The 17077-nt window shown below is 40.2% G+C and overlaps 1 protein-coding gene across 1 annotated transcript in view; it reads right to left on the bottom strand.

The window, feature by feature from the left end:
• Positions 1-17077, bottom strand: part of LOC118808589 (endonuclease V-like) — a 67281-nt gene that overhangs the window by 36698 nt on the left and 13506 nt on the right. Inside the window, exons 6-7 of the mRNA XM_036571372.1 lie at positions 15996-16064; positions 13736-13864 (exon numbers count right to left, since the gene is read on the bottom strand). Coding sequence (XP_036427265.1) covers positions 13736-13864; positions 15996-16064 — 198 coding nt within the window. The remainder of the gene's footprint in view (positions 1-13735; positions 13865-15995; positions 16065-17077) is intronic.

The raw sequence follows: 17077 nt of genomic DNA, 5'->3' as shown, positions 1-17077 counted from the left end.
TAAAACAAGAGCATTCTTTTATATTAAGGCCATTATTATACCATCATAATAAAACAACAGAAATCTTGTTATATTAAGGCCATTATTATGACATCATAATGAAACAAAAGAACTATGTTGCACTAGTGCTATTATGACATCATAATAAAACAACATAACTCTTTTACATTAGTGCTATTATGATATCATAATAAAACAATTAAACTTGTGTTAACTAGTATTAAACTCGTGGTCATACTACAGCCCAGATATCATTTGGGTGGTGGAACATTATCTCCCCATTTATTTACAGTAATTCCTGAATAATAAGTCTTTAGATTAATAACTGAGCAATAAGGCCGCAGTTTTGCAGGGTTAATTCTGATTTTAGTTAAATGAAGATGTCCTGCCTCGGAGTGAAACGCCGAAGGAAAAGCTGACATAATGTTAGGGCTTGTTGAGTAAAGTTTACGCCTCTCTCCTGAGCCTGCAGTCTTCAGGCCTCTATGCTGAGGAGAAGGGTGGTGCAGTTTGTTGGTGTTGCATAACACCCCCAACAGATCAAACACCAACGTGCGCATGTGAGAAAGCTTGGAGAAATGCCTCCAAAACCCACTGAAGGCTCTTCACTCGGCTTTCATCCAGCTTTTGTCCTACAAGGTGTTTGTGACTCAGTGCGGTCAAACAGAGAGAAAGAGGGAGGTTTGTGACTCAGCGTTATCACGCAGTCACCAATGTGTGTGTGTTTGTGTGTGTGTGTGTTTGTTTGTGTGTGTGTGTGTGTTGCATAAATTGAATAAATTGCCATCACCTTTCAGTGTGTGTTTTTAAAGTAGCTATGTAATATTAAAAAAATCTTTTTATTTTTAATAGTTAAAGCTACACTATATAAGTATTGGGGATTTGGAGACCTCTCTAGTTGAAATGTGTAACTGCATACAACACGCGGAAGAACATCTTGCGTGGGTAACGTTGGTAACATTCAAAGAGAACTCAGTCAAAACTTGATGAAGGACGCGTCTTCAGAGGATGTGAGTGAAACATTATATATCCATCAGTATAATGTTGATTTTGTGTTTGATGCCTAAACATCGAGCCAGGCCTTCCTTTTGAGTCTGTGCTTGTGATGTTAATACATAAAGACGTACGATGTGGTGTGAATAACTCCCGATCTGATACCTCTGACTTTTAAAGGTTTTTTTTTCACAGTAAGAAACAATGCATAAAAAATAAAAACAATATACATGGATTAATAAGGAACACAGTTCTACTATGAATGAAAATACTCAATATAATTCCATGCATTGAGCAGGGATCAGATAGCCCTAAGTTAGATGTCAGTGGATGTGGTCAACATTTTGGTATAATTATTAAATTTTTACTCAGGGACAGTAAAGTCAGAAGATTTTTCCACATAGGTAAGAAAGAGTTACCATGTTTCATTAAATGTTAGAGTGGAACCTTTTAAGGTCCATCAAATACATTCAAGGGTAGCATGACGAAGTGCATCCCTAATCCAAAGAGAATGAGTTGGGGGGGCAGGCGACGTCCACTGTGGTACTATAAGGCGTCTGGCCAAAAGTGTCGGAAATGCCACAAAACCGGATTTAAGTTTAAAGACTGCTTCTCTAAGGGGGAGAATTCCATACAATGCTATAACTGCATTAGGTTTGCACTGCACATTCAAAACCTCAGATATTGTTGAAAAAATTTCAGACCAATAGCCAATAAGTAATGGACAAGACTAGATCCTGTAAATTAGAGAGACACAAGCTGAATGGCAGCAGATTTCAGGCTTTACAGGTTGACTCACAGCAGCGCAAGCTTACCATATTTCAGCCTGTTTTTATTCTCCTCACTCAGTAATGACACTTCTTTTAGTTTTAACAAAAATATCTTACATAGTGCAGCTTCAAAGTTTGATAGTGTACCGTTTACTCTCCTGTCCATACATTTGGTGTTTTTACATACACATTTACAGTCCAAAAGTCTGAGAACACAAGTGAAAACGCTTTTATTTTTAACATTTTTCACTACAAATTCTATTAGCAGCACAACTATTTGAGTAAAAAGCACTCAAATAGTTGAGTCTACATGAATTTCAGTATTTATTTTGCTATTTTTCTTTAATGATTGCTAGCATGGACTTCACAAAGTTTTGCCCAAATATGAGCTTCACTGGAAGAGATAAGACTCCATAACAATACGACCTTTTTGCACAAAGGTCTTAACATGGTCGACACTTAAATTACTTAAGTTGCCTAGAAATAAAGCAGAATCTTGAATATTTGAATTTCTTCTTGTTATTAATTCTGTTGTTTATTTCCAGGTTTGGACAAAAAGAAACCTAGATTTTTAATATGCTGTCAGACTTCTGGGCCCCTCTGTACACCCACCTGTTCAGCATACAGCAGTTTAGCCATGCCCACTCACCCTTCACAGTAATTAGGAGTGTGAGAGCCCTTAGTGGTTTTTGACCGAGGTACAATACAAGGCAGCTATTCGGAACAGAGCTCATTTACATACATCAGTCTTAAAGGCATAGAAATAGGCATAAAGAGAGGTTAGAAAATAGTAGAAATGAATTATGAATCATAAACCCACACAAGCATTACATTATTTACAAACAATACAATCATTACAATAAAATACAGGAAGAATGTAGGATCTATCACATTCCGCTTTTAGCGAACGCTTGTGTCTGTGTGTGTTTCTATCTCCTGGTGTCCACAGGAAGCCCTCACATAGCCAAACTGTGACTAATAACCCCCTCATGCTCCAAAAACACACACCACCTGCCACACGCTTCTCCTTTAAAACCGCACACAGCGAGAAAGGAGAAAACAAAGAACAGCTAAAAAAGAAAAAAGAAAAACAGGTGTAAAAGTTTACAATGATAGCATGTGCTTGTGTAATGTGTGCAGTACATGTGTGACTGTAACTGTGTGCATTCTTTCATGAATTTTTATGTGCACTGGAAAAAGTATGTCTTATGTATGATTCAAAGGTGCATATCATTTGCACATGAATAAACCATTTTACAACAGAATTTCGTACTTCAGTGTTTGTGTAATATACACTGTATGTCCAGGCAGGCCTTCTAATTAGTGAATTCAGTTACTTCAGCCTCTTGTTGCAGGACCCCTAGTGGCCATTAAGCCAGCAGAACTGAAATAAACTTGAATATTTCTAATTGATATAATCTGTTATCAGAGTAACTTACACTAGTGCTTGAAAGTTTGTGAATTTTCTATATTTCTGCATAAATTTGACCCAAAACTTCAGCAGATTTTCATACAAGTCCTAATAGTAGAAAAGGGAATCAAATTAAACAAATGAAACAAAAATATTACACTAGGTCATTTCTTTATTGAGGAAAAGGATCCAGTATTACACATATGTGAAGGTGAAATCAGAGTCAGGTGTTTTCAATCAACGGGATAGCAATCAGGTGTGAGTGACCACCCTGTTTTATTTAAAGAAGAGGGATCTAATCACAGTCTAATCCTCACAGCACGTTTGTGGAAGCGTATCATTTCTGAGGACCTTAGAAAAAGAGTTGTTGATGCTTATACAAAACCATCTCTAAAGAGTTTGGACTCCACCAATCCACAGTCAGACAGGAGGAAATTCAAGACCATTGTTACGACAAAGATAACACCAAGAGCAAGGTGTGTAATAGTTCACGAGGTCACAAAGGAACCCAGAGTAAGCAGCTAAAGGCCTGTCTTACAGTGGCTAATGTTGATGTTCATGAGTTCACCATCAGGAGAACACACAGAACAACAACGGTGTGCATGGCAGAGTTGCAAGGAGAAAGCCACTGCTCTCCAAAAAGAACATTGCTGCCTGTCTGCAGTTTGCTAAAGATCACATGGACCAGCCAGAAGGCTACTGGAACAATGTATTGTGGACAGATAGGAACAAAATGGATTTGTTTGGATTAAATATTATGTTTGGAGAAAAGAAAACACTGCATTTCAGCATAAAATCCTTATCCCATCTGTGAAACACGTTGCTGGTAGTTTCATGGTTTGAGTCTGTTTTGCTGCTTCTGGGCCAGGACGGCTTGCTATCATTTATGAAACAATGAACTCTGAATAATAACAGAAAATAAAAAAGGAAAATGTCAGAACATCTGTCCATGAACTGAAACTCAAGAGAACACAGGTCATGCAGCAAGACAATGACCCTAAGCACACAAGTCATTCTACCAAATAATGGTTAAAGAAGAATAAAGTTGTAGAAGAATAAATGTCCTGACCTTAATCCTATAGAAATGTTGAAGCAAGCAGTTCATGGGAGGAAACCAACCAGCATAACAGAGGTGAAGCTGTTTTGTATGGAGGACTAAAATTCCACCAAGCCGATGTGCAGGACTAATCGACAGTTATCAGAAAGGTTTAGTTGTAGGTATTACTGCACAAGGGGGTCACGCCAGAGACTGAAAGCAAAGGTTCACATACTTTTGCCACTCACAGATGTGTAATACTGGATCCTTTTCCTCAATAAATAAATTACCAAGTCTAATATTTTTGCCTCATTTGTTTAATTTGCTTCTCTACTTTTATGACTTGTGTGAAAATCTAATAAAGTTTTAGGTCAAATTTACGCAGAAATATAGAAAATTCTAAAGGGTTGACAAACTTTCAAGCACCACTGTAGTAGTGTGCTGTATGGCCACAAATTTATGTCAATTATATCATATATATTTTTTGAAATCCATTTTCGATGCTGAACTAAACCTATTGTTGTAGGTTAACAGTGGTTTATTATATAGGATCTCTCTTCACTTTATAATAAGAAACTATTTTGTTATTCTCACACTCACACCTCTGACCGTCAGACACTGCTGGAATTTTGAAATTAATAAAGTCTTTCACGCTTCACTACCAGCTGCTCCACGGCTTGTCCAAGGCCTCAAGACCTGCAGCTGATAATTACTTCTCAAGGAAGTGAGAGAAGAAGCACACTGGTGTCCATGTTCAGTTGATGCTAAACCCAAAAGTCCATCCATTTTTCAAAAAGAATGGGCTAGGCAGCGAGAGGTGAGTGAGGATCTGCTGCACTTTCATTTTCATTTAAAACATGACAAACATTTATGTCTCAGCCATTTTTGCATTGTCTGTACTGTGAAATATAACAATTCTGATAAAACTCTTACTTTAAGAAGAGTTTTAACCAGTATACCAGATAAACTTGTATGCCACCAACTATTAGATTAACTCTAATTTATGCACATAGCAATCTTGCTAGCTCGCTAATGTTCTTAAATGAATTCTTTAGCTGATGTACAGTCTTCAAAATGAATGCTTCAGAAACACTGTTGAGTTCAGTTCTGTCAAAAGATAGATAGACATTGTTTTACGACAGTTCTGAGAAAGTTATGCTCTACAATGCAAAACAATTTCCCATCATCAATATTCCACGTAAAACTCAGAAGACACGCGTAGGTTCACTGGTGGTTTTAAATAGTAAATAAATTGTCTATATTTGGGATGTAGTCATGGCGACCCCTGGATCTTATCATCACCACTGTAAAGAACAGAACCGTTTCACACCAAACTGCTCTGAATGACTGTATTTACATCTCAATCACTGAATTATGTGGAAATTAGAGGAATTCCTCCTTAATGCATTTAATCTGCTCTCCGTACCTGTCACACAGATTTCAACAAGCTTTAAATGAGTCTTGTCTGGGGACTTTAAATGAGTCTTATCTGGGCTAGCTTATATCCAGAACAGGTATGATGCCCATGAACACAAAACGATGCTCCTAAAAATTCAACATGAAAATCGAACTCATACACCACCCACAAAAGATAAAATGTCTATGTGTTGTGTTGTCTTTCAGTGTTGAGCTGCTAGTGAGTAATGGTAAGTTCTCACATTGGTACACTTACGGAAGTTATCTCCTTAGAAAAGCAGTGCAACAGAATGCAACGTTCTGGAGCAGTCACACAGGAGCCTCGGGTCGTCATGCCCAATGCCAAGCATACGCTAGATAAAAGCCCCCCAGCACTGGGCTGTGGAGCAGTGGAACTGCGTTCTCTAGAGTGATGGAGCTCCATCCAATATCTTTGGGATGAGTTTGGAGTGATCTAGAACTGACAATCCAACATCAGTACCTGATCTCACTAATGCTCAATCAAATCCTCACAGCAATGTTCCAATATCCAGTGTAAAGCCTTCCCAGAAAAGTAGAGGCTATAACTGCAGTACAAACTCATTATTAATGCCCTTCATTTCAGAAGAAGCACTGAAGGAGCAGGAGGAGCAGGAGGAGCAGGTGTCTACAGACTTTTAGATACACCGTGCAATTTATTAATGTGGAAGTGAATCACACACTGAATCAAGCAAATTCAAAGCATCACTTCAGTTTGTGTATTTTACCCTTGGCCTCCTCTGCCTGATCTAAACAACTGTGAACAAAACCTTCACTGACTTGGAAGATGGAGTGGGAAGAGAGAAGAAAGACAAGAAGAAAGCACGGGGGGTGGGGTTGGGAGAGAGAGGGAGAGAGAAGTGGGAGGGAAAAGAGAAAAACAAAGAGAAAGGGTGTAAGGGAGGGAGAGAGAGAGAGAGAGAGAGAGAGAGAGAGAGAGAGAGAGAGAGGAGAGAGAGAGAGAGAGGAGGGAGAAAGGGAATGAGGCAAGAGAGAGGAAAAGAGGAGGGAGAGAGGGAGAAGCAGAAGAAAGAGAGAAAGAAGTGGGAGGAAAAGTGGAAAACAGTGAGAAAGAGCAAGAGAGATGGTGTAAGGGAAAGAGAGAAAAAGAGGGAGAGAGAGAAGTTTGAGGGAAAGAGGAAAACAGAGAGAGAGAGAGAGAGAGAGAGAGAGAGAGAGAGAGAGAGAGAGGGAAAGAATGAGAAAGAGAGAGAGAGAGAAAGAGAGAGAGAGAGAGAGAGAGAGAGAGAGGGAAAGAGAGAGGTGAGAGAGAGAGAAACAAACAAGGCTCCGCCCACAGGCCTTCCCTCCAAAACCCGCCACCGATTCCTCAAATTTATGTACATAACAATCTTGCTAGCTTGCTAATGTTCTTAAGCTAATTCTTTAGCTGATGTACAGTGTTCGACATAAAACTGACCCCTTGAAAGCACTTCAGACAGACACTATTGTACGATAGTTTTGAGAAAGTTTGGGTCTTTAGTGTAATACAGTCCTCAAAGAAATGCTGAATTTTCCTGTTTTGCCATTGTTAACATTCCATATAAAACTCAGAAGACATGTGTAGGTTCACTATTGGTTTTGGGTAGTAAATAAAATGTCTATATTTGTGTTGTAGTCATGGCGACCATGGCTTGTGTTGTAGTCTGGTTCCTATCACCACCACTGTAAAAAAATCTGAACCATTTCACACCAAACCGCTCTGAATCACCCTGTTTACATCTCAAACACTGAGTTATGCAGAAATTAGTGAAATTCCTCCTTAATGCATTTGATATTCTCTCCACACTGGTCATACAGATTTTAACAAGCTTTATCTGAGTCTTATCTGGGGACTTTTCAGCCATGCTAGCTTACATCCAGGACAGGTATACTGAGTTTGATGCCCATGAACACAAAACAAGGCTCCAGAAAGAATTCAACATGGAAATCAGGCGCGTTCAAGAGAAATATCTTCACAGCAACTACAAAATTAATATTCACACAGTGAACGTTCCATTTTTCATTATTTCTGCGTGACTCTCACAAAAAGCTTTTAGGATCACAGATAGATCATCTATGTGTGTGTGTGTGTGTGTGTGTGTGTGAGTGTGTGAGAGATAGAGTGTATGTTTTCTTGATGTACCCACAATTCCACTGAGACCCTCAGAAACACTGTGGTTTGTTTGTTTAACTGAGGAGACTATCACTCCCCCTCCTTCTCTTTACCACTCACCCTCTCTCTCTCTCCTTCTCACTCACTCCCTCCCTCTCTCATTCTCTCTCACTCTATCTTCCCTTTCCCACTCACCCTCTCTCTCTCTCCTTTCTCACTCACCCTCTATCTGTCTCCCCTCCTCTTGTCTCTCTGTCTCCCCCCAACCCTCCTCTCTCTCTCTCTCTCTCTCTCCTCTCTGAAATTCAATTTCAAATAGCTTTACTGGGATGACTTATAATGAATAACTGCCAATGCAATGGATATAATGCTTAATATTAATAGGGATCATATTAAGGAAGGGGCGGCATCGCCTCACAGCAAGAAGGGCCTGGGTTCGATTCCCGGCCGGGTGACAGTCGTTTCTGTGTGGAGTTTGCATGTTCTCCCCGTGTCTGTGTGGGTTTCCTCCGGGTACTCCGGTTTCCTCCCACAGTGTGTCCTGCCTTCCGCCTAATGACAACTGGGATAGGCTCCAGCACCCCACCGTGACCCAGAAGGATAAGCGGTTTAGATGATGGATGGATGGATATTAAGGAAGACAATAAGGGAAAAACCAATAATAAAGTAGTAAAATATTCATACGACGGAATGTAAATTTGTATAGAACTGAAATCATTTTTTCTGAGATCTTTATGTTTGGCACGCGAAGAGAGAGAACAGCGTTCTGTTTCTATTTGTCCTGAGCAGCAGGAATCACAGCTCTCTCTCTCCCTCTCTCTCTCTCACTCTCTCTCTCTCTGCCTTCCATCTGTTTCACCATTATCTCTCTCTCTCCCTCCCTCTGTCTCTCTCCAGCCTCCTCTGTGTGTGGCTGCGTTTTGTCCTTGGGCAGCAGCAGTTCTGAAAGCTTTCTGATTTTTTTTACTGTAGCAATCAGAGAAAATGAAACATCGCCAAACGCAGTTTGGAATAAGAGCAGTTTGGCCAAAATCACAGTTTAACCTCCCTTTACACCAAATATAGTTGATTAGTTGAGACATGTTTGGTGTCTGAATTTTGCTTCTGTAGTTTTGAAGAGGAGGTACGGGGCTAATGTAGCTAACAAATAACAGAAGCTTACACCCCACCAATTAGCATGGTGCTAACTGCATGCCTAAATCGTCATGCAAACCTCTAACTGTGTGGAGACGTTCATTAATCTCTAGTAGACTTGATTATGTGGTTTCAGACACTCTATGATATGTTTTTTGTCCATTTTGTTACGCTTCCATTACTTCCCTGCTAGAACAAACAGCACAGACTAGCATGGCTGGTCACCAGTAAAACTAGCATATCACTGCTGTATCCTTGTATCTTGTATCCCCAAACATGGTAACTTTACAGGAGAGGAAAAAACAGACTTTACTTTTAATGTAAGTCAATGGAACCAGACGTTTTGTCCAAGTAATTTTGGGCCATTTCTTTTGGTCCATTCATCATGAAATTAGCACACAATGTAAACAGCAACAGGCATTTTTAAATTATGTCAAAAACGGAGATACAAGGTTTGGTTCCGACAGCAGTGGTATGTTGTGTTTTGGATGCTGGTATGCTGGTCAACCAGAGCAGCACAAACCAACATAGACCAGAATAAAATGCAAGCTAGTCTGCACTGTTTTTTCCAGCAGGGTTGTTAGCTACATTAGGCTCGTAGCTTCAGTGCAAGACACTAAACATGCCTTAGCTGATTTCATTTAGGGTTAGAGAGGGAATGCATGCGACTTAGTTTTGTAAACATCATTTTAACTTCTCCTCACAGAAACTGAGAGTGGACTGAATGCTCAAATGCATCTTTCTCCGTCTGCTGTGTGGGTGAACACCAGTGTGTTTGTGTGTGTTTTTTGGCTGAAAAACGACTGCAGTGGCTGTCAAATTGGCCAATACTTCTCCAACCTGTTTGCAATGAGAAAATCGTGTCCACAGCTCGGCGATATGAAAGTGGAAAGCCTTTGCGGAGGCTTTAATTGTTGTGCACCTGTTTACTTTGACAGATGCACTCCACTCCAAGCTTCTCAGAGCCTTCCTCGTGTTCTGCCTGCATGCTCATTAGTTTGCTACATTAGGCCAACTGCATTAGAGCCAAAGGAGAAAGAACAGCCACCTTCATCAGACAGTTTATGCTCGAGAGAAAATACTTTACAGTAACTACATGTAGGAGAAGTATTCATGGCATATTCATGAACAGTACAGTACACTCCAATACAATCAGAGTACAAATGGAGGGGTGGCTAGGGGGTCCTTAACATCCCATAAAAGCAAGTCATAGAGATAACGTTGAACTTAGAGTGCATTTCCTGGCAAAAAATAGAATTCTCTGAAAATTATTGGTGTCACATGAGGTGAACATCTTCCTTTCTAAGTTTTCCTGTTGAACATTAGGCCCCTCCCCCATGGATAGCTTTCAAACACACCCAGTCCAAATGCATAACATAACCACACAATCTAGCCGAACCATGACCACCAGAGCTAGGCCTTTAGTTTGGGGCATAAAGAGCAAAACTTAGGCCCAATCCCATTTCTTCTTTCTACCCCTACCCTTTGTTTTCGTATGTCACCCTAACCCCTTGAAACTTACAAGTTAAAAGGGGTAGTGGTTGAAAAAGTCTTGCCCTACGAAATGGAAAAAAAAAAACAACAACATTGCTTCATTAACAGGCTACTAGTGGTGCTCTGTAGGTGACCGGGCCCGTCTTCAGTGGTAGCAGAGATGGGAAAAGTTCAGCAACCTCGCTGCCGGACTTTAGTTACATTTAGGGCACCAAAGAGGGGGTACAAGACATTTATTTTTTATCACCCACCGCTAATTCATTGGTGATACAAAGCTGAAGTCAGCTATACACCAGGTTCTTGTCCGAATTTTCCCGTTCCACCTTAAATGGTGCAGCACTTACATTCTGGCACTTCAGGCGTCAACACTGCTGTACTATTTAAGGTGGAACGAGCAAATTAGCTAGCTAGCTACAGAGAACCTAGCATGCTATTAGTGTTTTTTTATGCTTGTTATGAAGAAAACGACCATACTACACTGAAACAACATTAAACTAAGATAATGCAATGGTTATTGTAATTTTTTAACAGAGAAAATTCTCACATTTGTGGGTTTGTTTGGTCACTCGTGCAGCCATCTTGCTGGGTTTTTCTTTTATTCTCATAACACTCCGTTTGGAGTGTGCTTCTGAAAAACCTCCATTTGGAGGGCCATGTAGTCCTAACACTTCGCCCTACCCCTCTACCCCAACAAAAATTGGGACACCCTAACCCTAGACGTGAACGAAAGAATGCTAATTTATGCTAGTGCTCCATAGGCTCTGTTTTTTTTGGTTGTTCTACATTAAACATGGACATCTGAAGCTTGTAAAATACATTCCATGTGTTTTATTTAAAACTAACATATCGCTGCTGTCGGAACAAAACCTCATCTCTCAGTTTTTCAGTTTTTTACATAATTTGAAAGTACTCGTTATGCTATATTTTGTGTGTAAATTTCATGATGACTGGACCGACAAAAATGTCTTAAAATTGCTTGGAAATAGGTCTGGTTCCAATGACTTACATTAAAAGTAGAATATGTTTATTCCTTCTTCTATAAAGTTCTCATTTTGGCGATACAAGGTTTTGTTTCCAACAACAGCGATATATTTGAGCACATATTTGAGTTTTACAGTGACACTTATGCTTCTGTTTTCCATTCCTAACAACTAACCCAAACCCTTAGACTACAGCTCATGTTCACAGTCAGTGATGTAACATGAACTTCCAGTAGAACTAGAGTGACATTTTTGACATTTTTTGTAAATCTAAATGTGATTGGTTGGTCCCTCTTTCAGTTACTAATTATGTTGGTAGTTAATCTAATGTGTTCGGCCTTCTGTTCAGCTCCTGAAGCCCTAATCAATGGGAGAGCTCACTTGGCTGTGTCTACCTACGCACCACAAAGAAAACAATCCTGATTGGATAATTTTCTGCTTTGAGAATTTAACCCTTTTGTTTGCCACCAAAACAGTAAGAGTACTAAACTCTAAAATGCTTGCAGAGATTAAATACAACAAGCATGATGATTGACAGATGTGTATTTTTTAGTTCTCTGAAATCATTATGTTGTTGCTTAAAGCCTTGAGGCTTCCCCTCTGCTTTATTGAATATTAATCAATTTTAATTGATTGTAATATTTCACAATTTATTAAATCTCGACTCTCAGACTTATTTAACTCCTCTATCGCAAGACCGTGGTTCTATAAAAACTCTTTGCTCTGCTCTAGATTGCAGTGAGAATATGAAGTGCCCTACCACCTCTCTCTCTTTTTCTTCTTCCTCTATGCTCCTGTGCTCTCTCTGTTTCCTGTCACAATTTCCTGAAAATAACTCAAAACATCAGCTTGGCCAGATTCACCTGTTTTCTTTCTCATTGAGTCCAACCCTTTCCTTTCATCCTACAAAAGTACAGATGATTTCAGCCTTCAAGATGGCTGCTGCTGTTTTGAGCTAGGCTTCACACTCGATGTACTTCAGTGATAAACAAATTCACGGCACAGCAGTAACTGGAAATAACTTGAGCTTTATCGAGAGATCCCTTAATGGAATTTTCCATTTAAAAGCTGTATTTGGAACTATGGTCAAATTAAGAAAACAGGTAAACAATGTTTAAAAAAATGTCATCATAATGTGTTATTAATGACTTAACTATGGCTCCACTAATATTAATACTATTCATTCTACAAACAATAAGATAACTCAACAACCAGTATTTTAGGTAACAATCACACTAAAGTATTCTGCCCATTGTCACAGCAATTTAGCAGCTTACATATAAAAATGAAATGTTTAATTCTTTTCACAATTCATTCTTGTCAATCCTGTTAATTTTAACTCAATAAAGAAATTCCATCTCTTGCCATTAGGGGGAGCAGTGCAGTCTGTAGTGTTGAACCAGCAACACTGCAGGTGCTAGTTATCACCCACCGACACCCCCCTACCCTCAAACTGCTGCTACAAGTGACGTGAAGAGAGTGCACACAGTGATGCTGAGGGGCAGCTATTGGGTGGAGGGGAGCTCCAGGCAGTTGACAGAGTTGTGTGTATGTGTGTGTACATTTGTGTGTGTTTCAGAGACTATGAGTACAGAGAAATCATGATTGCCCTGCAGAAACAGGTGCAACGTAAGAGAAAGAAATAGATAGACAGATAAAGGGAGAGAGAGAGAGAGAGAGAGAGAGAGATACAGAATAAAATTACTTAAAGAAATGTCACTAGCACTGCAGAAGAGCACCCCCTAGTGGCAGAAAGCAATTTTTGTACCAATACAGTGCAGAACAATTCAGGTGCATTAATAAGTTTTTACTTATTTTGGAGTTTTCTGCTGCATTCAGTCTTAAAATGAGGCTAAAATTACCATCCTATTCGCCAGCTTTTTATCACAATGCTTGCAAGCTCAGCACTACAGGGAAAAAAGGAATAACAGGGATTCTGTTGTCACTAATATTCTTTATCTTCTCCCAATGCAACTAATACAGCTTCAACCTCTTAACACAAAGACTCTATTCAAACTTCATTTTTCCCTCCTTCCTTTCTTTTTCTCCATTTCTTTTCTTCCTTCCTTCTTCCATTTCTTTTTTCTTCCTCCTTTCTTTTCACTCTTCCTTCCTTTCTTCCTACGTATTTTCCTTCTTGCCTCTGCTTTTCTCCTCTCCTTCTTTACTTAACTTTCTTTCTTTCCTTCTATGAAAATATTGTTGCCGTGCAAGCACTGTATTTCTACAGCTCTAGATTGAATTCTCGGTTCCACCTTAAATGGTGCAGCAATTACTTCCAATACAATTTCATTTAAGGTGGAATGGAAAGATGCAAATATGAATTTGCGAAACTTCAGCCTGTGGTTCTGAAACAGTTTTGCTCTGCGTGTATAGGTGTGTGGGTACCTGGCGTATGGGTTCAGGTACGCGGTGGCGGCAACAGGAATGCGTGAGGCGGACCGCCGTGTCCAGACTGATGCGATGACCCACAGACACATAGATGGGTTTAGTGCTGCCGTCTGAACTCCGGAGAGCCTGAGAACACATAAACACAATTGTAATATTATTAGGGACTTTAGGCAGTGACAACTGAAGGTACAACTACGGCGACCAGGAATAAATCCACCGTGGCATGGATTTACGTTACTGTGGAGTGTTGTTTTCTAGCATGAATAAATTCTGATTCAGCACACAATAAAAGTGAGAAATTAACTGATGAATAGGGGGTCACTTATGTGAGATGCACTGCAAGGCCTTCTTTTCTTGCACTGTTAGAAATAAAGGTTCTGTGCAGGTAAATTTTTCATTCATCAAGGTACAAACAACGTAAATGTTCCCTCAAAGGTACAACAGTGGTTTTAAGATCTAATTGTGAACCTTAAATAAGTTTTTCCAGATGTGTTAGTGTTATGGTTAGGGTTAGGGTTAGGTGTGTGGAGTTAATACAAATAAGAAAATATAATTGCAATGGATTCTCTGACTAAAGGTACTGAAATGTTCCCTTGGGGGTTCCACCCCAGTGACAAGAGGGGTACTGCCCCAGTGACAGTTTCATATCTTTTTTTCAGAGAGTGTGGGGGATCACACTGCATTTTTCAAATGCTCCTTCTGGCTGTGCTCTTCACTGTTGCTAAGCAACAACAGCATCATAGTTGTCAATCAGTTGTGCTAGCTAGCTATCGCTTTGATATGTGTAGACAGAAAGCTGCCTTTTGTTTATATCTTGCTAAATACATCCGTGACATCACACAGTTCAGAGTACTGTAACGGTCACATTTGCCTGTACGACCTTTTGATCTGACTGATCTGCACACACACATACACAAAAATTAAGTTCATGACATAAGCTTTTCAACGGCACGGCACAAAAGAAATGCCATCCACATACAATGCAAGGCATCCAACACATAAACGTATATCCCAAACCTTAAAATCCCTATTATTAGGCTTTATTGCACCAATACTACTGACACGGTACTGCTGGCTTCTGGCACTGGAAACATTAAGCATGACATCACTATGGCTACTTTCACATTACCAGGCAGAAGTGGCACAAATCAGATTTTTTGCCTTAAAGTGACCCAGATCAGCTGTGTGGACATGCAAAACTGATCATTTCAAATCAGATCTGAACCCCTATACAAGCTTCTTTGCTTAATTTCGATCTTTTGTTCAGATCTGATCTCTCTAACTTGATGGTTCACATTTGTGTAGGTAATGTGTTTGTTCACATTACCAGGCTGGAGTGGGAGCAACTTGATTTTTTTTGCCAATGTGACACAGATCTGGTGTTTTCACTTTTGTTTGTAGTCCAATTAATGTGTTTTTTCGCTGCACGTGACATTTTGCATGCGGGTCGTGACATTTGCATCAGGACACAGGTCCTTTCACATTAATGACAGACTTGAGTCGTTTACCTACACAAATGTGAACTGTCAACCAGAAAGAACAGATTTGAGTGAAAAATCAGAATTAAGCAATGAGGCTCGTAATGTGAACTCAAATCTGTTACTAAAGTGGACGAATGTGAATGAAAGTGGTTCAGATCTGATTTGAAAAGACCAGATTTGTGTGTCCACACAGCTCTGACAAATCAGCCTGGTAATGTGAACACAGCCCTAAAATCCCTATTATTAGGCATTGTTTCCCCCTCCAATAGGTCCAAAACAACACAACTTGTTTCTGGTTTTGGAAACATTAAGCATGACATTGGTCTGTTCACATTACCAGGCTAAAGAGGCACAAATCAGATTTTTTGCTGCAATGTGACACCAATCTGATGTTTTCAGAATGAGGTGGTCCTAGATTGGATACATATCTGATTCATGGTCGCGTGACCAGAATGTTGTTTTTTTGTTGTTTTTTTTTTTTATTGGGCATGCACTATCATTCAGCATTGTTTTAGGGTGCATGTTTGTTCACATGAATGACAGATATGAGTCACTTTACTCATCTGAATGTGAACCATCACGTCAGAGAGATCAGAACTGAGCACAAAATTAGGATTGAGGCTTTTAATGTGAAGGTAGCCAGTTATGAACTTAAGAACAGCCACTTTGCACTGTTTTCTATGTAGTTGCTGAATAATAAACCTTAATGAACACTTGCGCTATTACTAGCCTTATGACATATAGCTTGTGAAATTTATGAACCCACAGTGACACACCTGTCCAAGTGTTCTCCCAGAGGCAGCGGTCAGAGGGAATGTATCTCCTGCTTTCTTCAGAGCACTGATCTACCGAGAGAGAGAGAGAGAGACAGAGAGAGAGACCTCAGTTAAACACACAGAAACCAGTGTTTCTGCAAGTCTCAGTGGAATTGTGGGTACATAAAGAAAACACGGGCATCCGTTTACTCGCCCATTCCCCCCACAACCACAAACACAGTTTTCCACTGATGATCCTAAAAGCTTTTCCTGGAGAGTCGAGCTGAAATAACGATAAATGGAATCTTTTATTGTGTTGTTAATATTAATATTCTAATTCTGGAGGGTTTTACATCATCAGCATGTGAAGTAACTGGAATAGTCAGTAGTGTAACAGTGGGAAGGGGCAGACCAGGTAAAGAGGGGCAAATGCGGGCAGGTAGAGGCAAGTTAGGGCAGGTGAGGGCCACTAGGAGGTAAATAATGGCAGGTAGGGGCAAGTAAAGGCTTGTAAGGGCAGGTATGGACAGGTATGGACAGGTGAGGGAAGGTAGAGGTAAATAAAGACAGGTAGGGGTGAGTAAGGGCAGGTAGAGGTAAATAAAGGCAGGTAGGGGTGAGTGAGGACAGGCAGAGGTAAATAAAGGGAGGTAGGGGTGAGTAAGGGCAGGCAGAGGTAAATAAAAACAGGTATGGGGTGAGTAAGGGCAGGTAGAGGTAAATAAAGGCAGGCGGGGCGAGTAAAGGCAGGTGAGGGCAGGTAGAGGTAAATAAAGGCAGGTATGGGTGAGTAAGGGCAGGTAGAGGTAAATAAAGGCAGGTAGGGGTGAGTAAGGGCAAGTAGAGGTAAATAAAGGGAGGTAAAGGTAAATAAAGGCAGGCGGGGCGAGTAAAGGCAGGTGAGGGCAGGTAGAGGTAAATAAAGGGAGGTAAAGGTAAATAAAGGCAGGTAGGGGTGAGTAAAGGCAGGTAGAGATAAATAAAGGGAGGTAGGGGTCAGTAAGGGCAGGTAGAGGTAAACCCGAGGAGGTGGGGCTGAGTTAGGGCAGGTAGAGGTAAATAAAGGCAGGTAGGGTAAGTCAGGGCTTTTGAGAGCAGGAAAG

This window comes from Colossoma macropomum, unplaced genomic scaffold, assembly GCF_904425465.1.
Source record: "Colossoma macropomum unplaced genomic scaffold, Colossoma_macropomum, whole genome shotgun sequence".
Classification (NCBI taxonomy): Eukaryota; Metazoa; Chordata; class Actinopteri; order Characiformes; family Serrasalmidae; genus Colossoma; species Colossoma macropomum.
The sequence above is the reverse complement of the archived record's forward strand: the minus strand, read 5'-3'. Positions and strand labels throughout refer to the sequence as shown.